General features: G+C 38.4%; 1 protein-coding gene across 1 annotated transcript in view; it reads left to right on the top strand.

Annotated features, from left to right (window-relative positions):
* DENND1A (DENN domain containing 1A) overlaps nt 1–20,709 on the top strand; it is a 436,275-nt gene that overhangs the window by 94,706 nt on the left and 320,860 nt on the right. Inside the window, exon 3 of the mRNA XM_049630950.1 lies at nt 14,490–14,533. Coding sequence (XP_049486907.1) covers nt 14,490–14,533 — 44 coding nt within the window. The remainder of the gene's footprint in view (nt 1–14,489; nt 14,534–20,709) is intronic.

Here is a 20,709-nt window from a genome sequence, read left to right as displayed (position 1 = left end):
TCTGCTGTGTTAGTCCAGTGAGTAAGACCTGTAGTCAGTGGTAGTAGATTCCTGGAAGAGGCTGGTGGGGGGCATAATAAGCTATATATGCACAGTGATTAAAATCTATAGATTTTTGAGTCAAATCTATGGGTTTGAATCTTGGCTTTTACATTAGCCATCTGTGTGATTAAGAGCCAGTGACGTCACCTCTCCTGGTCTTCTGGGGATAACAATACTTGCAGAATTGTTGAGCTTCAGTGACACGGGTCTATGCCTCTCACAGATGGGACGCAGGATGGGCATAAAGTCTTTTGGAGGAGACTTGATGAGAAACACCCTTAAATTAATCTTTCTTGGGAAATTTTATAAAGGCATTTCAGAGTAGAGTTCAATTCAGAAAGCATTTATGGCAGGCAGTCTGCTCTGTGTTTGGCACTGTGCTTGAATGCCATGGTGCCTTGATTCTTGGGAAGAGTACAGATGGTAGAGAGATGTGGGTCCCGGCCTTGGGAACTGCTTATTTTATTAAGAAGACAAGTACTTAGACAAGGGAAGTAACAGTCTAAGATAGTAAAATAATTAGATGCACAGTCAGGTGTTAATAATTTATGATGCTACAAAAACAGTAAATATTACAGAAGCTCAGAGGAAATCAGTCATTGTGAATTGAAGTAATCAGGGGTAGATTCCTGGAAGAGGCAGATGGGGACATTATATGTGGGCCGTTTAAGTCAAATTTCTCAGGAGCATATTCCTTTATTTACAGAGTTTTTTTCTCCTTTTTTCTTTTTCTTTTTCAATTATGAACGTTGTTTAAAAATGTGAAAAATTCAGGAAATAAGGCGAAAAAAAAAAAAAAAACGCTGTAATTCCACAACTCAGACACGTAGCTAGAAGTTTTGCTGGGTTTCCATTTTGTGTCTTCTGAAAAAAATTTTTTTTTTAATAGCAGTTGTTGTTACAGTGTGATACATCTTTATATTCCATTGTGAGTTAATTCTTCTTAATGCAGTGATGTTAGTATTCTCCCATGTTATTACAGACAAAACCGAATTTTGATGGTGGCATGTCGGTGTTGGGTCACTTGAGTTTATTAATACTCCCAATTTTTGAAATGATGTTTGAAAAAACATAAAAGCAATTATTGTATTTCCTTGGGATAGATTCTGAGAAGTGGAATTACGAGGGTATGGGTTGTGGGCTCAGGAAACATGTTGCCAAATTATTTGCTGGAAGGAGTGGTTGAATTTATGCTCCCTTTCTTCCTTCATTCTCTTTGACTCATTCAGTATTTATGTGCTAGGCCCTATTCCAGGTTCTGGGGATATAGTAGTGAATGAAATAGGCAAAATTCCCTGCCATCAGAAAGCATACACACTAGTAGGGGGAAACAGATAATAAGAAAGTATGTAGTATGTTGGATGATAAAATGTGCTAAGGAGAAAAATAAGACCGGGAGAGAGAACAAGGAATTGTGGGGAGGGGGAAATTATAATTTTAAATAAGGTGATTGGGCAAGGCAGCGCTGGGAAAGGAACTTGTGAATGAAGACAGATAACACATGCTTCATTCCTGGGTATTTATCTCACAGAGCGAACGGTGAGGGAAAGGGCCGCGAAGTGGAAGCACGGCTTGCGTGTTTGCAGAAAGGCAAGGAGACCTGTACGTCTGGAACAGAGTCGGGGGGCAGGCTAGTAGGAAGCGAGGTCAGAGGGTTGCTGGTGAAGGACGACCTGACTTAAGTGATAGGATTACTCTGGCTGCTGTGTTGAGAACAGTCTGTAGGGAATCAGAGGCAGGAGCAAGAGAACCCTTTGTTAGGACACTGTTGTAGTGGAATGATGGTGACTTAGACCCGAGTGATAGTGGTGGCGATGGAGAGAAATGGTCAGAACTTGAGTTTATTTTGAAGGTTTAGTTGACGGGATTGGCTGACAGATTGGATCTGAAATGTGGGAGAAAGATCAGGAGTTTGGCGTTGGACATGTTAAATTTGAGATGTCTGCTAAGGCATCCAAGTGGAGATGTTGAGTAGACAGTGAGATAAATGAGACTGGAGTTGGAAGAGGCCTGAGCTGGAGAAATCAGTGTAAAGCTGACAGTGCATGTTTGTATTTGTAGTGATGAGACTGAAAGAGACTGGCGAAGGAGGACATCAAGAAAGAAAAGTGAAGTCCAAGGACTGAGGTCTGGGGCCCTTCAGCAGGGAGAGGTTAGCAAGGAGCTTAAAAGAGAAGCCGTGAGTCAGAGGGACGCTCTAGAAGAGTGTCGAGTGGTGCTTATAGGCCAGGTAAGATGAGGAAGGAGGACTGATAATTGATGTTGGGAGTAAGAAGTGAGTTGGTGTGGTCATTAGTACGGGAGCAGTTTTACAGAAGTGCTGGGGCATAGAAGCTTGGTTGCCATGGGTTCAAAGAGAGTGAGAAGAGAGGAATTGGCAAGCACGAGTATACTCTTGAAGTATATAGCTGTAAAGACAGTGAAAGAAATGGGGTGGTAGCTATGGGGGGCTTGCCCTTTTACTTTTTTTTTTTTTTACGTTTATTTATTTATTTTGAGAGAGACAATGTGAGTGGGGGAGGGGCAGAGAGAGAGAGGGAGAGAGAGAATCCCAAGCAGACTCCACACCAGCAGCACAGAGCCCAAAGTGGGGTCTGAACTCATGAAACTGTGAGATCATGACCTGTAACTGAGACTAAGAGTTGGACACTTAACTGATTGAGCCACCCAGGCGCCCCAGGGGCTTGACCTTTTAAAAAAGCATAGCAGAAATAACTGCACGTTGGCATGCTGATGGGAAAGATCCAGTAGAGAGGTAAAATTAATAACATAGAATTGGTAGAGCAATGTCTGAGCTGGCGAGAGGGGATGGGGTCCTGGTGCACAAGTGGAAGAAGGGCCTTTGCAAGGGCACAGACAGTTGATCGTATCAGTAGGACAAAGGCGGAGTCTGTGGGTCAGTGATCTCAAGTGGCTAGAAGACGTGGCGGAGGCTTGTGGGAGTTCTCTTCTGATTAATTTTCTCAGTGAAGGGGCAAACAAGGTAATTAGTGGCAATTGAAGATGGAGAAGGTTTGAGGGGAGAGAAGAAAGTATGAAATCCTCACCGTGGAGAACAAGAGAGTGAATAAATTAAGGAGAATGTGGTATAATTACCTACGCTCACTTAGAGTAAAGAATCCAAATTTAAAGCTAGATTAGTCAGCAGAGTTGGATGTTTTTCTCTAGCCGGTACCGGGGTGCAGGTGGATCATTGGATTTTTGCCAAGTAAGGTTGACAAAGTAAGGGAGGCATAAAGATGTCGAAGTATGGAAAAGAATGGTTATAAAATAGAATTTCAACTGGGTGAGGAGGATAGTGTGGACCTGAGGTGGATAAAGGGGAGTGAAAAGATTAGTAGAGTGTCCCTGTGGGGTTGAAGAATGAAGACAATACTGTAGGGACTGAACTAGAAGGGAGGGTCATGGTTGGAGGCTTAGGTGCTGGAAACTGATTATTGAGGGATTTTCCGTTTTTGGTAACTGCAGAGTTTGGGTTTGACCATGGGAGTGAGTAGCTGAGATTGGGTAGAGGATCAGATCCTTGGCCGGGAGGAGGCCAAGGAATCAAGAATTCAGGGATTCAGAAGGATTGTCTGTGTGCATAGTGGGATCACTAAGACTTGTGGTGGGAGTGGCCGTGGAGTCAGTGTCCGTGCACCAGGATCCGTGTGACTCAAGGAATGAGGAGTAACCCCGGGATTGGTAGATGAGAACAGAGTGGGGGTTGGGGAGTGTAGTTGGAGAGTAGTTTGGTGACCTCAGGTTAAAATCTGGAATTTTGGACGATGAGGGAGAAAGGTCCAGAAGTGGAAACAAGGAACAGAGGCTTCCAGGATGGAGAGGAAGCATTCGGCCGTGGAGAGGGCTCCAGAGGAAGCCAGCATTAGGTCAGGGTGAGAACGTAGGAGTGGGAAGGGAGCTTAGTGCGAAGAGATTGAGAATTCTACTGATCACTGACCAGGAGTGCCAGAAGGCGAGTGAAGGAGTTTCAGTGAGTGTGCCAGTTTTGTTGTTCCTTTGCCAGCTACACTTCAAATTCATTGCACTTGTGATGGAGGACATGGTTCTCTGTCTTTTTAATTTTTTGAAGTGCCAGTGTAATTGAATGTTAATTCATATAAGAATATACAGTTGGCCATGTTTGTAGGTTGTGCTGCCTGACAGCATGAACCGGAAGGGTCTGATTTGGATGTGGGAGGAGGAGAAAGATGAGCAGAGCATGTCCATGTCCCGTTTTGTGGCAAAGCCGATTGATCAGTCTGGCTAGGTTTGGAAGTTGATTTTTAAGAAACAGAGATGAAATTGGGTGGTTTGGTCTTAATGGCCAGGCCAAGGATTCTAGACAAGTCTAGCTTTACAACACAAAGGTCTTGAAAGATGTTAAAAGTGGAAAAGGTCCTCAAAAAAATGGAGTGTAGAATTGTCACATGATCCAGCCATTCCAATTTTGGACATATATCCAGAAGAAGTGAAAACAGGGACTTGCACAAATATTTGTACACTCCTGTTCATAGCAGCATTATTTACGATAGCCAGAACTAGAAGAAACTCAAGTGTCCACAGATAGATGAATGGATAAATAAAATGTATACCCATTCAGTGGAGTATTATTCAGCCTTAAAAAGGAGGGAGGGGCGCCTGGGTGACTCAATCGGTTAAGCATCTGACTCTTGGTTTCTGCTCAGGTCATGATCTCAGTTTCGTGAGTTCGAGCGGGGTTGTCTCTGTCTCCCTTCTCTGTCTGCCCCTCCCTGGCTCACACCATCTCTGTCTCTCTCAAAATAAATATATAAACTCAGGGGGAAAACGGGAAATTCTGACACATGGCCACAACATGGATGAGCCTTGAAGACCTTGTGCTGAGTGAAATAAGCCAGTCACACAAGGATACATACTGGATAATTCCACTTATATGAGGCACCTAGAGACGGAAAGTAGAATGGTGATTGCTAGGGGTTTTGGGGAGGGGGGAAAATTGGAAGTTATTTAGTGGGTTCAGAGTTTTAGTTAGAGAAATGAGAAAGTTTTGGCAATAGTGATGGTTGTACAGTAATTCAGTAGCTGGACTGTGTACTTAAAAATGTTAAAATGGCAAATTATATATATATTTTACTCTCTGCTACCCTCCCACCCCCCACAAGTGGTATAGGATATATAGGTGCTGCTTCTTTAATGGTACAGACAAGGACTAGGCAGCAATAACTTGTTTCCAGGGAAAGAGAGGCAGAATTCTGTCTATAAGAAAGTCTGGTTGACAGGCACAGTATATATCCCTTGCTGAGGTGTCAGCTCTATCAGTACTAATGTGGTAGTTTGGCCTTAGCATTGGGGTTCTCAGTATGGTTTAGAGGCAGTGGAAACACATTTCCCAAGTAGGAAAACATTTTCTCTGTGTTCTTATTCATTCGGTTTAGCAAATAATTTCTTTCGTAGATAATCCAAGGATAACCTCTACTCTATGAAAATACTCAAAGTTCATTGGAATTCATCTTTTCATTCTTTTTTTTTTTTTAATGTTTATTTATTTTGAGAGCTAGAGAGAGCGAGTGCCAGCAAGTTTGAGCAGGGGAGGGGCAGATCCCTCCCTCGAGATCATGACCTGAGCCAAAATCAAGAGTCGGACGCTTAACCGACTGAGCCATCCAGGCGCCCCTTGGAATTCATCTTTTAATTATCATATTTACTAGTTGAATTGAGTGCTAGTTACTTTGGAGTCATTTTATTTATATCCTCAACTTGGCAAAGGAGTTTAAATCGAGAAATTGGAAAGCTCTCATTCATAATCTGCTAAGGCCTATTTCATGACAACATGTTTTGGTTATTTGTCCAGATGTATTCTCATTGTTGAGTCACAATAATAACTAGAAGACAGATCCACGGGAGGACATACATAAATAAAGCCAAAAAAGAAAGCCACTGTTGGATTCTTGGGAGTCTGATGGATCCATGCTGAATCCCAGCTCTGTTTCTTAACTGAATTTGTTCTTAGCCTCACTTCTCTTATTTATAAAACAGGGATACATGTACTTACCTGGCAGAGTTGTTGTTATGATTAATTAAGATAATAAACCATCTCTGGCAACAACTGGGATACATAGGCATTCAGTAAATGGTAGCTGGTAGGTAATATTGTAATTATTACTGCAAAAATGTTTAACGGAACTGTTTCTGAACCCTGGAATGCAAACTTAGAATGCAAAGAAATTAGCAGAAAGGTCCTTCCATTTATACAGAGATTCACCTCAGGGTTTCTGTAAATCTGGGAGAGTCCCTAGTGCATTTGATGTTTACAGATCATTAGCAAACAGATGCCAGGAGGCAAATAAACTGTAGCTTAAGGATTTTCGAACCACTGACGATGAAGAGAAAAGCAGTTTCTGATAAAGTTATAACATCTCTAAGTACGTAGTGGCAGGCAATGGGAAAATTTTAATTGGGTTTATAAAAGTTTATTTCAGGAACACATGTACTTCCAATTTGAGGCATACCTATACATCTGTAGCCATCTAATTTATAGTGCTTGCTTATTTCTCCACTGGGGTTAATAATAAAACAACAACTAATATTTATTGTGTGCTTACTTATATGCCAATGTGTCTTTAGGAAGGAAGCCTGTAGCGTTCAGAGGCTTGTTTTCAATGGGATGTTTTAAAATTGGCCTTTTATCCATTTAGAGAGGCGGGTATTTAAGGAGTGTGTTCTGTTTATTCTGTTTTGCCAAAATATGTGTTGAGCAGTTGTAACAGGGCAGACCTTTTGCAGGAGACCATGCTAAGTAGAACACGGGCCCTGGCCTCACCAAATACTGACTCCCTGTCCCCTGGACTGTTCACAAGGGGGCTTGTGGTAGCACGAGATGAACCATGCATGGTCTGGTCCTAGATTCTACGTCTGGCTCTGTCACTTCTTCCCTGAAGCTTTTCCTGTCCTTGTGAAAATTGGGTTCGATGCCCTTCTTTTAATCCTTGCACAGCACTTGGCAAGCTCTGTGGTTATTGTTTAATTCTGCGGATTCTCTGCTAGGGTTACACTGTAGACTCCTTGAGAGAGCAAGGACTGGCCCCTTCCTCATCTGGGCCAGTCACTTCTGCATATTTATGCCGTGAATAAATACTGATTTTCTAATTTTGGACAAATGGTAACCTATTGCTTTCTTTAACGATGATGCACTTATGATAGTCCTAATGTCATAGCTTTGTTATGAAGATAAAATTAGAAATTTTATTTTAAATTCCTATCACAGAGCCTGGCACATAGTGGGTACATGGTCAGTCATTGTATTTGAATAACTGATGAAGTTCTCTCTTCCCCCTGGATCTGATAGAGGTGTTCTATCTATTTGTGAAAAGACTGTATGCAGTGATGTTACATTTGTAGTACACAAAGGACACAGCTTCATTTAGGTTGAGTCTGAAGTAGTTATTCACATTGGAATAAAAGTCGGACACTTATGGTACACATTCAAAAGAGGGGCTAAAACAAATCCTAACTTACAGGGAAGTTAAATGGAAACCTGGGATTTTAACCGTTAAAAAAAACAAAAAAGGACCTTCATCAATATTTATCAGTTTGATAGATTTTAGCAATTAGTTCCAAACTTAGAACTGATTTTTAAGAACCTAAATATTTAAATAACAATGAAAGTTGAAAACTAGGATGTTCAGCAGGCAAAAAAGCGAAGTATAAGTGCACGTATTCTCTTGACTTTTTTCGTCTCTCCAGTACACCCCCTTTTTCCATTTTAAAGCTCCCTTTGGGGGGTGCCTAGGTGACTCAGTTGGTTAAGTGTCTGACTCTGGATTTCAGCTCAGGTCATGATCTCTCACAGTTTATCGGTTCGAGCCCCACATTGGGCTCTGTACTGACAGTGCAGAGCCTGCTTGGGATTCTCTGTCTCCCTCTCTCTCTGCTTCTCTGCCTTTCTCTCTTTCCATCTCTGTCTGTGTCTCTCTCTCACATACATACATACACACACACACAAACATTAAAAAAAAAATAAAGCCCCCTTTGGAATTCGACTTGTGTTTGATTTTGGGGTTCACGTGGCATAAGTTCGATTGAGAATCAGGTTTTCATAGACGTTTTGTGGATGGAATTAATTATGAAAAATATTTCAAATTATTGGTAAGTAGCGGCATTTGCTAGTCAAAAGTCTATCACCCTTCCCTAGAAAGAGAGATGAAACTCCCAAGATTTTACTGCGTAATGTCAGTGGACTTATTATTTGTAGAACAGTTGATGCATTTAGGACTTGCTGATTCACTTAATTGGTAACTGTACTACATTCATAAGTCCAACAACTGAAAACAATAGGTCAGTGTCTGCTGTTTATGCATAAATAGTCACATCAGAGCAGGATATGTCTGAAAGGCAGAATCTGTTAGTTTGTGGAGGAATCTGGCACGTGAATGGTTCCATTGCTTACCCTTCTGAGGTGGGTCGTGGTCTCCTTCCCTGAATAATGTTGTTTGGGTTTTTGTTGTAGGTGTAGACGGTGACCTGTTCTTGTGTTATCAAGCTGGCTGCTGTTAAGTAGTATTTGAATGTGTTTTAAATGCCAGTGTTGAGGGAAAAGGCTAGACTGGATACATAGTTTTAAAACCAGTGATGACTCAAAGTTTTATGTTTTACTGCCTTTATGTTTTAGAGCAAAAAGTTAAAACCTACAATAATTTTTGTTTAAGAAATTCCACTTTTACATGGAAACCAAATGTTCATTTAAAGGACTTTGAAATGCTTTTTATAATAGTGAATTATATTCCTTTGTAATTTCAGGGTAAAACCTGCATTTTGAAATCAATAATTTTTTGAGAAGAAGTAATTTTTAATTTAAAAACATTTTTATTTTATTTATTTATTTATTTTTTTTTTAGCGTTTATTTATTTTTGAGACAGAGACAAAGCATGAACGGGGGAGGGTCAGAGAGAGGGAGACACAGAATCTGAAACAGGCTCCAGGCTCTGAGCTGTCAGCACAGAGCCTGACGCGGGGCTCAAACTCACAGACCGCGAGATCATGACCTGGGCCAAAGTCAGCCGCTTAACCGACTGAGCCACCCAGGCGCCCCTTTAAAAACATTTTTAAAGGAAAGACAACATAAATTATTTTGTTCCACTGTTAAGAAGAAGGAAATCATGTTGATGGTTTTTTTTTTTAACTGTGTACATTTGTAATATTCCTTTCAAAAATACATTATTTTTAATAAGTAAATTTTAACTATGATAAGTGGAATAGTTTAGTAGAATAATTGTATTTAGTTAAAATGCTATACTAATGATTTAGGTATTTTGGAATATAAAGTAAGTGAAACTGACTCTTTATAACAGTAATGAGTTTAATAGGTAGTGTCCTTAAAGCTCTGTTTTAGTGCAGTCCAGTTTGCATTCATACTGTCCAGAAACTTTAATGCTACATTATACAAAAAAAAAAAAAAAAGAACTTCTCTTCATGAAGATTAAAAAAAAAAAAGTTTATTTCTGAGTGCGTTTTGGGGAAGATTGAGCTCGTCCTCAAAATATACGACTTCTCAGACTACTTTCTGAGAGTGACCATTTTCAGTGTATAAAATTTGAAAATGTCATTAGGGAAAGAGCAGGGTAATGGACTATTTCCCCGTTTGCAGCATATTCTCATCTTCTCATCTGGAAAATTAAATCTGATTACAGCTCGGATTAACATTGACGGTTGTGGGAGAGAGGAAGATGGTACCTTAAACAACATGGAATTGAACAATGAGATTCTATCGTTTATAGCTAATTTTAAAGGCTAGCTTTTGAAGGGAAGATTTTTATAATTGTAAGCTTTAATATGTTCACTGTTTTGTTTCTTACTGACTGAAATCTCCTAGAGGTAATGACTGGATAAACTGAGAGGGCATTAAATGTAATGTTTTCTGCCTTGATGCCTACCATGTTAAAAGTGAAAGCAATGTAGATTCCCGTGTTGACGGCTACATTTGCAGTTTCTCTGAAATTTCCTAAAAGAGCTCCAGCTCTAGAAGATTGTGACGTTTGGTGAGTGTGCCGTTGTTACACATTTCATAGAAAAATGAAGTCGGTGTGTTTTTCAATAGTCAGTTCAAGTGTCATGCCTTGACCCTTCAAATGGAGTCCTTGGTGTGACAGAGAAAAACAGGCAAATAACTTGGTAAGGTGTGAGTGTGTGCACACATACTGGTTCCTGATCTGCAAATGAGCCCTCATACATAACCACAGTACTTTTATGAATTATTTTGCATTTCTGTTGTAAAAGATCTGTCTACCACGTTTTCTAGGAACTTGAAGCCTAAGGCAGAACTCAAGGTTTTGGAGCCTGTGTAAAATAATTTATAGCACCGTTCCAGCAAGTCTTGCCCAAACTCTTATTCTATTAATTAAACATCCTGTGGCAATCTGGTATATCTTAAAGATTTAAAGTATGTTACGGTAGAAGACTAGAAAACATGAACAATTGAAGTTGAAGAAAATTAACCTTTCTTTAAAAAAAAAAAATCAAGACATATTTGTTCTGAGACTTTTTTTTTTTTCCCCCCGCTGTGAAGACATAGCCTCTTAAGCATGGTCATGTTCGGTGCCTGAATCAGATCGTGCTGTTGGGATTCCCGTGCTGTGAAATGTCTTAAGTATGGAAATGCTTCTGGTGGCTTCCAGTGGAAGTGGTGCCCATGTGTCTTTGTGGAGACCTCCTCTTGCAGGGCCACGGTGCTGGAAGCAGGGAGTAGCCCATCACATGGACATAATGCAAAGCCTTGTCCCAGAGCCAGCTGCCTCTTTGAGGTGTACGTAGTTAAGAGATGTATGGACTCTACCATACCACGCGTCTTGTGGCGAGATATTTTTAATATATTTTTTGTCGAAAAGTATTTTCCTGAGAGATGATGAAATTAGTTTTTAATTTCGTTAAGAATCAACCACTTAAATCTGGAGAAAGTTGCCGAGAGAGAAGGAAAAGGAATGTTCTTAATTTTCCTTCAGGGGGACAATTCTTAGAGAAAAAGCTTGACATATGCCCATGCTTCTCTTCTCACTGCCAATTGCCTAAGCAAATTGTTGCTTTTTTCCTTGGTAGTTCTCTGATCTGCAGATTTTTGTGTTGAAAGTTAGCTGTTTGGTGACACTGCATTTGGCGGTGAGGGTATGAATGTGAGAAGGTGTTTTGGAACATTAGCAATTACAGTATTGGATGGTGGATAAAGAAATAGATATATAAATATTAGACCGATGCACAGTTTTCCAGTGTATGTTATTTTCCATATAAAGATATAGAACATTTCATAAAATGTTCCCAGACCATTTAAAACTCAAAGAAATGCAGCTGATGCAATGAAATACATAGAGTCCTTGTAAAAACATACAGACACGCAAGTGGATTGCTGCCAGACAGAAAATTTAAAGGCGGTTTGCTTAACTGCAGGGTGCTACGTTTTGCACAATGTGCCATGCTGAAACTGTTAGTAAGGCGGGTGTTGTGTTGCTTGAGAAAAGCAGATTGTATTTGGACCTTTTAAACTCAGATGTTTCCAATGTCGATATTTTGGTGACATTATGGCATTATGATCGACTCAATGTGAAAAAAGAGGATTTCACTCTACTGTGCAAAATAGACATTTTAAGGAAACTCAAATCAATTATTTTCGTCTTTTTTGTTAATTTTTACAAAATTCCTTTCATAGTGTTTTATCAGATCGGATCTTTAGCTAATGGAATGGGACTTAGTAGGTTGGGCTTTGGGTTTTAAAAAGCATTGCCCTCCCTATCTGCCCCCATTCCGCTTTAAAAAAAAAATATTGCTTTAGAGAATGTTAAGAACCCATGAAGTTTGCTTTTGTGACCCTCAAGGCCTTAAAGGAAAGCACAAGCTTTATGCTTAGATCATAGTAAATAATAATCCATGTATTCTCTTGGAACGTGATTCTATAAAACTCTGGGTGTCTCACTTTGGGGTTTAGTCTGAGGACAGTTGGAGGAATTTGATGATGATGGTGGTTATGGCTACCACTGAGGCAGTGTTGAGGATGGCATGATTTGAATGAGTTCCATCTTGGCATTCCATGGTCATCTTTACCGTTAGTATATTAAAATAAGTTGAGTTTTCTTTTTATCCGTGCTTTCTTCTCGTTTTAAAGTTCTGCACTGCATATATGAATAAAATACATTTTCTAATTATTAATGTAGTTTCTTATTAACGTAGTTGACCAAGGATGTAAAAACCTTCCTTCTCCCACCCATGAGTAGGAAACTTATTTTTTAACTTGAAGAATATATCACAAATTTTGGTTTTTGACATTTGTCCCCTCAGAGAATGGTGATAAGAAGATAAGTCTTTGTGTTTTTTGCCATCTTTATTTTCATGAGTATTTTTGTGGTTCCTGAGAAGCACCAACTACTGCAAGAAAGAGGACATGATATTAAAGATGTATATGTGAGTCATTTCTGTATGAGGTTTTCTGGTTAAAGAGTGTTAATCACATGACAGTTGGAAGAAAAAGAAGCCTTAGATTATTTTGTGGCTTTCTGAACTTGTTTTTTACCATTTCCCTCAGTGGCTTGCTTACAAGTGCATTTTTGTTTCAGTCTTGGGCGCAAATTTTAAATCCTAATACGCCAGTTTTTCTCTGCACCAGGGTGACGTACGTATGTTTCAGGAATTGGAACCCCTGCCTCTTACGGAAGCTCTCCCCACCCCCACCCCAGCAGCACACTTTGAGAGGTTTGATAGGCATCTGGCTGTATCTTTGCATCCTGCTGACTAATTCTTCCCTGTAGACCTAGTGCTGCTCAGCCCACACCGTTAGCGCCCTCTGGCCTCCTGTCCCAAGAGGGCCAAGTTCTTGAGTGATTTCAGCCCTTCCGGCCAGAGAGAAGCAACAGCTTCTCAGCTTCCTCGGGCTTACTGGGGCAGCCGTGCACAGTACCTCAGAGGGGGTCACTCCAGAATTCTGCTGGTCACAGTCTACACGGGTCCTTTGTCCCATCTACTACTTGCAGATGAAGGTTAAGAAGGAAATTGGTCCCCAGTTTGTAAGTCAACCAGAAGATCCTTCAAGAAGAGTTGAAATGGTCTACAGATAGTTTCAGCTTTTTTGCATCACCCATTGGTGGAAGCTTTGTTTTTTTGGTATGCCTTTTTGAATATTCCTGCTTTTGTTACTACTCTTGGGTTTTGAAAAAATAACATCCATTGACTTGAATGACTTGAAAACTGGTATTTCTAGGGTTTAAATGTAGTATGTGAATAGGCTCTTTGTTTTCTCCCTTTTTGATTCTTTGCTGCAGAGAGGTTCTTGGCTGCATTGTTGTGTTGTGATTTGGAGGGTTTTAACTTTTAATGTGGATTCACTCATCGAGAAGTAAATTGATGATTTAAAAGGTAGTTATGAAAAAAAAAAGATAGCTCTGAAAACCGAGTAGCGTATTTTGTGATCAGTGTGCGAGGGGACCCTCAAATACTATGCTTTTCCACAAGCCTTTGCACTGATATGTGATTTCTCAAATATGTAATATTATTATCACTCCCCCATAATGTGTCTCTGAGGAACCAAGTCTTACTCTTATTAGAAAAGATTGAATGTTTTCCTAATCAATAGCAAATGGAGTGCTAATAGCTTTTAATTAGTACACTTCTGTATTGACTTGCAGACGATGGCATTGGATTATCTTGCAATTATGATTGAGGAATCAAGTGAACCCTTTGGTAATTCCATTTTAAACAGATGGCCATAAAAGGTGTTTTCACCTATGTATTTTTGTAGTTTCTATGCAAGTCTTATTATGTTCAGTGGAACATAATATCTCATTTCATGATATTTTGTCTGCACTGCCAAACCAAAAGTCTATTGTTTGGTTCTGTTTTGAAGAAAACTTCATCTGGTTTTATCTGTATTTTCAAGAGTTCGTGAGTGTTTTGCTAAGGGTATATTTTATTTTGAAAAGCAAAGAGTTTTGCATTTGTTCCTTGAAAGAATTCTTCTCTTACTCCCCCTCCCCCGCCCCCCCCCCCCCCCCCCCCACACACACTCACACACACACACACTCACACACACTCACACACACTCACACACGCATGCAATCTGAAACTGGTGTTTAAGGTGGTTTATCAAGCCCACATCTGTAACTGTGAAAAGGAGGCTTCTGATTAGAGAAAAAAAAGCCAGGTTTAAGACTCATTTTCTTTGGAAAAATATATTGAGTGCAATTTTCAGCGGGCAAGATTTTTGCATTAGGTAATAGTCTAAAGTTAACAGTAGCATCAGGTCTTCAGAATTTTTCTTTTTTATATTTCTGGAGGAGGGTAATGGGAGTGCCTTGCCGAGTCCGTCCTTGTGCTCATCAACATAGCAGCCTCAGCTGCCCCCCTTGGATCCCCTGCCAGGGCTGCTATCATCTTCTGATCAAATATTAATGTGTGATCCTCTGCTTGCTCACTAATCCAAAGCCAATTAATATTATCTGTCAATTATTTACAGATCCTGAGGTGCAGAGGCAATTCCCGGAGGACTACAGTGACCAGGTTCGGAATGCGTAATTAATTTTTTACATGACAAAATTTATTTCAGAGTTGTTCAACATATTATTACTGTTCTTTTTACTGAAAGAGATAAATGAATTTTTAGAGGGAAGAGAAATAGCAATTAGGAACCCAAGACAAAAAGTAAAAACAGATGAGGTATCGGATTGAAAATATTGGTGCTAGATTTGGGGTGTTAACCTTCAGGAACAAATGCACAAAAAGTAAGGAAGAAAAATCTATCACAAATTTTTACTTTTTACTTTGAGGTATGCTGTAGTCTGCAGTTCGTTAGGAAATCCTTTTTGGGCTGCCTGTGAACTTTTATTTATTTATTTATTTATTTATTTATTTATTTCTTATTTATTTATTTATTTAAATGCTATTTAAGCAATCAAGAACCAGCATAACAAAAAAAGAGATGATGTGGAGGGAAGTTTATAACATTTCCTGGAATTTGAAATAGATTATGAAGCTGTGTGTTATGGTAGTACTCCAAGAAGAAGATACACATTCAGGAACGGTCTTCAGGGTGAGGTTAGTTCTAATGATGGTAGTGAAAGTTGAGGTTGGCTGGTTGGCCCTGCCATCTCGAATTTCCTGTATCCCGCAAGCATGGAGTGAAGTGAAAGGAAATATTTTAGTCACAGAATAGCGCTGAAGTTGTGATGTTGCTCTATTCTTGATAATTAGATCCGGGTTATACATTCTGGATTCCAGTGTCTATCTTAAGAAATATTAGAGATGTTTTATAGCTTTTTGGGGGGCATCTTACATTTTTAGTTCAAATAAGCAATTTGGGATGCTTTTTAAAGCCATTTCAAGATAGAAGCATCCTTGATTACACTGAGTAAAACAATTATAAGGTCTTTCACATGTAGAATATTGTACACAATAAAAACATGTTTCTGAAGTACCTCCATTGAATTTTGTCTATTAAAAAATGTCCTTGAATGAGGATAAGTACAACGGAATAGAAATATCCAGTACAATAGTCGTAACACCTTTGCAATGTGGCCTGTTATATAGAGGGCAAGGTATCTGAGACATCTTTATGAATACAGGGGACATAATGTGACCAGGAATATAACTGGATAATCAGTATAATGAGATGCTTTGTAATGAGATTTTATTGTACAAGAACCCAAGAGAACTGGTATGGTTTGCTTTGTGTGTGATCTCAAGACTCTTGAATGAGATTTTAAAAATACTAATCTTCTCTAACCCTTGCTTCGTCTTCCAACAGGAGAGTTACATTTTTATCTTGCCTTAAATTGCTGTGTGATTGATTGAACCCATTGGATTTAAACTGCACAATCCAAAGATTATAAGACCTCATTATTAATTTTTTTCGTCAATGTCTAAAGAGTGAAAAATCTCAAAGTGTGGTTCTGAATAGACTTGAGTCCATAGCTCTTAAGAAAATCATTATTCTAAAATCTTTTGTCTAGGTAAATAACCTTTGTGGTCCCAGGTTCTGAATTAGCCAACAAGAGAAAATTTTGTGGGACAAACCTGAAAATAACAGGGTTAACATCTGCATCTATTCCTTTAAACATAGTTTCTTGCTATATCTGAAACTTTTTGACCAGAATGACTATTTCCTCTTTTTGGTGTAACTTTTAAAAATCACATGGGTAGTATGTTCATGACAAAATACTTAGGAAATATGGATAAATCAGCAATAAGTTTAAAAAAGAATGAAAAGAAAGCAAACGTAATTCATCTATAGTTTTTACTCAGAGATAACCACTATGACAATTTGGTATTTACCTTCCCATGTTTGTTTTTCTGAGTATATGTTTGTATGTTTGGGAGGCACATATGTGTATATACACATATGTATGTACAGTCCCCATATATATAGTATGTGTGTGTATATAGAGAAATACTCTTCTGTTGCATGTGAAACTCAGTTTAGAGATTAAATATTATGTTATGAACTTAGTTCCCTTTACTTTGGTTAATGGATGTTATCACAAGTATTTCATATGTTGAAGTTGGAATAATTTAAAATTACGGTAAGAACCTAAAAAAATGATGATTTTCAGCTATTTTAAAGTATTCACAGGATAGTTACTTGTTTTCTTTGTTTAGATCTGTTAACATAATGTTAAAATTTGGAGGACGGTACTCATGGGCTAGATGCAGACTTAGGAGAGTCTTATTTAACATTTCTTCCAACTCGGCATACGTGGTTTCCCTTCCTTATCACATATAACTCGAGAACGAAGGGTGAATGAAAGGTCTGCTTTGCTTTTGGGGAAGTTACCTCCACGTTCCCAGAAATTGATTTGACAGTTGATTGGATGGTCAAGGGAATGAGACCTGCATGTTTCTTATTTACCTTTTTATCAGTTGGGTGCCAATCTTCTATTTTTTCCTCCTCTTCTCAGCATTTTTTGGATTAAACCAAATTATCTTTCCCCTTGGTGTACTATATTAGAGGGTTCTTAGAAATGTTTTAGTCCATAGAAACCTTAAATGCTGAATATGTGCTTGATCTAGACAACATTTCTAGTATTAAAACATTTATGATGTAATCCGTAAGGAATATGAGAGCTAATTCACCACAAAGCATAGTGCTTGTTACTACATACGCACGCACACAAAATTCCCTCCTCCAGTTTTCCTCCTCATTCGCCTAACCTACCAGTGCTTGTTTTTACATATAGTGTATTTCCCATGTACCAGCACACTTGATCAGAGACACTTGCTGCTGCTAGATGTTTTATTCTGTGTGTTCTTTGTACCTTACAGTAAAAGAATCTGTCACAAATTATTGTGGCTCACTGCTTTAGAAACTGAGAAAAAAGGGAGGTTAGATTGACATCTGTGACTGAATAATGATGACCAGCCTTTTGGCTCTCCTTGAGCCACAAAGCTAGCACTGCCTTTAGAGTGGAAAAAGAAGTAAGAAGAAAGGGGAGGGATAAAAGAGAGTTACAAATCTGTGGTCCCGGAGATGTATTACTGTTGGGCCAGTTGTCTGCGTGGTATGATAATCCATTTTGATCTTCTCTGTCTTAATTGTCTGCTAAAGACAAATGGGCAGTAAAAGTTCATCAGTTTCATCTTTTTGCTTCTCGTTTAGAAGCAGAATAAATGATCCATCACTACAGAAGTAGCCTTTCTTTCTGACACGGAAGTAATGCAGACCCAACACGTTTTATTAAAATGTTTTCCCCTCATTATTTCGCTCCTCTCAGCTCTGATAGATCTTACTGTTTCATAAAAAATGTAATCTGAAATGTAAATAAGGGTCTCGATTCAGAAAGAAGAAGTAATGAGCAGCCTGAGCCACATCTTAGGACTCTTGATTGTAATTACTGACAAAGTGATTTCTCTGTGCCCCATTTTTTTTTCTTCCTTAAGTTGTCTGTGACACCCTCAGACCGCAACGACATCTATGGTTTAAAACCATTAAATCACTGTAGCACTCAATATTTCATTTAAAATCTGGTAAGCCTGCTATCTTGAAACCTGAAAGTATAGGCTTTGTTAATTCCGGAAAGACATGCAATTCCTGTATTTTTGAAAATAGAGGAACAAACCAAAAAGGCAAAAGCAAGGGCTTCTCAGAGTTCACATTATTTATTCATCTGCTTTTGTTTAATGCTTAGCTGGTTTAAATACTAAAACATCAGCATTGATAGGATCCTGACTTGAATCCTGCATTTAAAAAAATAAATCTGGTAACAACGTATTTAAGAAATTTAAAAAATTGTGTCCCTAAGCGTAATATGAAGTAGTCTAAATTTTTTTTGGCGGGGGGGCGGGTGGTGTTAAGATTCCGAAATCACGGATATGATTTTTTGGTTACTTTGGTTTTGGTAGCTTAAACCACATTCTTTTCAATCTCTCACTCCAGGTTTAGATAATGAAGTTCTTAATAAAGCCTGGACCATAGAAAAATTTGTTAAAAAAGACCAGAATCGCAATAAGATTATTTTTCATTTCTAGAAATGGTTCTGAAAGATATGAGCATGTCAATCTAGCGTTAAAAATAAAATACAAAACATGAATACCTTTTTTTGTTGGAAACAGCCTGTAGTTAATTAAGTAGATTTATAATTATTCTGTTTACTGTATTCATTCATAATTATGGAAATAATTGGTAAAACTTTATTCATTGTGATTAGTGTAGTTTTAATGAATACTAATTGAATTAAGGGAGGAAAGGATAGTTAACATGTTAGCAAATTATGGTCAACCATTCTCATCAAAATCCCATCTTTGGTTTCAAAACATTATATGCTTTTCCAGATTAAAAAGGGCCTTTAGTAATTATAACATGTACTATGGGATAATTTGGAGTAAAGCTATGGTAACCTATCAGAAGATTTCCATAAATAGCCTTGTAATATGTCAAGTGTAATAGGCATTACACATACCATTTTAAAACATGTTAGTTATAATACGATTACCTCTTGTCCTAAAACATGAAGAATTAATAATTTGTTCTCACAGTTGCACTTTTTACAGCCTGTTTGTTCCAAGAGTAGTGCTTAGAGGGGGTGTGCGAGAAGTTGCTTCTCCAGTGTGCTCATCTATATTTTGGTGAAATATAACCAGTGTCTTAGAGGTTTTTGAATAGAGGTCTGAGCACCCTTACTCACCCTATTTATATAGTTCACTGTTTAGAGTTGCAGGTAATTTTTCTTTCCACTGGCACTGAAACAGAGGTTATAATGAAACCAACAATCTTTATGCATTTATAGAAACTATAAAGATTTTATGGAAATCTTTATATAGAAACTAACAGTGTTTCTTGTACAAGCTCTATAAGCAATGTAGAAACATGGGACATTGGGAAAAATAAAAAGGTACCCTTTCTTTTATGGTTTTATATGGTCTGTGTGATTTTAAAATTTCACTATAGGCAGTTAAGCAAATTATAAAAACATACATCACCTATATACTAAAAAGGAACAAAAATATGTTGCATAACTTAGGCTAATTGTGATGGAAATTGGCATTTGTGAGTTGCGTGTAATTGCTTAAATATGGAGTTTTCATCTGTTCATACTTCAGGTATGCTCTAAAGAAAACATTTTTTAAGCTCACAATTATTCATAGTGTAACCTATGTAAATGGTTTGGAAGATTCTGGTTAGAAAGACAACAGAGATAATATTTACTCAAGACTTAAACTGCCTGTATGTTGGTGATGGCCTCAGTTCTTTTGGTGAGCTCCTGTTTAAAAACTTTTGTGTTATTTTTTTTTTTCTAAATCTTGATAAGCCAGAGACTAAACATTTCTATTCAAAACTTGTTCATGCCCTGGTTCATTGAAAGAATACAGATATAGTAACAATATAATATATAATAATACAGAAAATTACAGATACAGTCCACAGCTCCTAAATTTTCTGTTACTGTGAAAGGAAGTCTCATAGTGACATTATATAATATGACATACGTGTGTAATATTCACACAAGATTTAAAACAAATGACACAATTTGATTTTTCTCATTATTGTTAGGTGGAGAACCACAGTGCTGTGCGCCTGGTTTGCATAAAATGTGACATTGATTCCAGAAGGATTCTGCCAATCTTTCTATAGTGACTTGTCTAAGCTGTAGAATCTTCAAATTGGAATTGAGACTTTGGGCCTTGCTTTCACCAAACTCACAAAGAGTGGACTCAGACCTGGGTATATCCCATTTCTCTTGGAAACTTGAGCTTCCTTCCCCCCCACCCCCATTCTTCTCCAAGGTGTGGGTGCTGTCATACTTCCAGTCTGCTCATATAATCTCAGATTTGATCCACTTTAAATGGTGAGGTCAAGTTTGGTCCTGGAAACCATATACATGGGAACAGAATATATTGATTCATTTGAATCTCAGCCAGAGGGTCAAATAGATCACACTTTAAAATGGCTCTACAGGGGCACCTGGGTGGCTCAGTCGGTTAAGCATCCAACTTCGGCTCAGGTCATGATCTTGCAGTCTGTGAGTTGGAGCCCCGCGTCAGGCTCTGTGCTGACAGCTCAGAGCCTGGAGCCCATTTCAGATTCTGTGTCTCCCTCTTTCTCTGACCCTCCCCTGTTCATGCTCTGCCTCTCTCTGTCTCAAAAATAAATAAATGTTAAAAAAATATTTTTTTTAAAGGGCTCTACAACCCGACCTTTAAAAGACTAACTTATAAGTGGCTGCATTTTCTGATTTTTTTTTTCC

Source organism: Panthera uncia, chromosome D4 (assembly GCF_023721935.1).
Source record: "Panthera uncia isolate 11264 chromosome D4, Puncia_PCG_1.0, whole genome shotgun sequence".
Lineage (NCBI taxonomy): Eukaryota > Metazoa > Chordata > Mammalia > Carnivora > Felidae > Panthera > Panthera uncia.
This window is presented reverse-complemented; position numbering and strand designations above follow the sequence as displayed.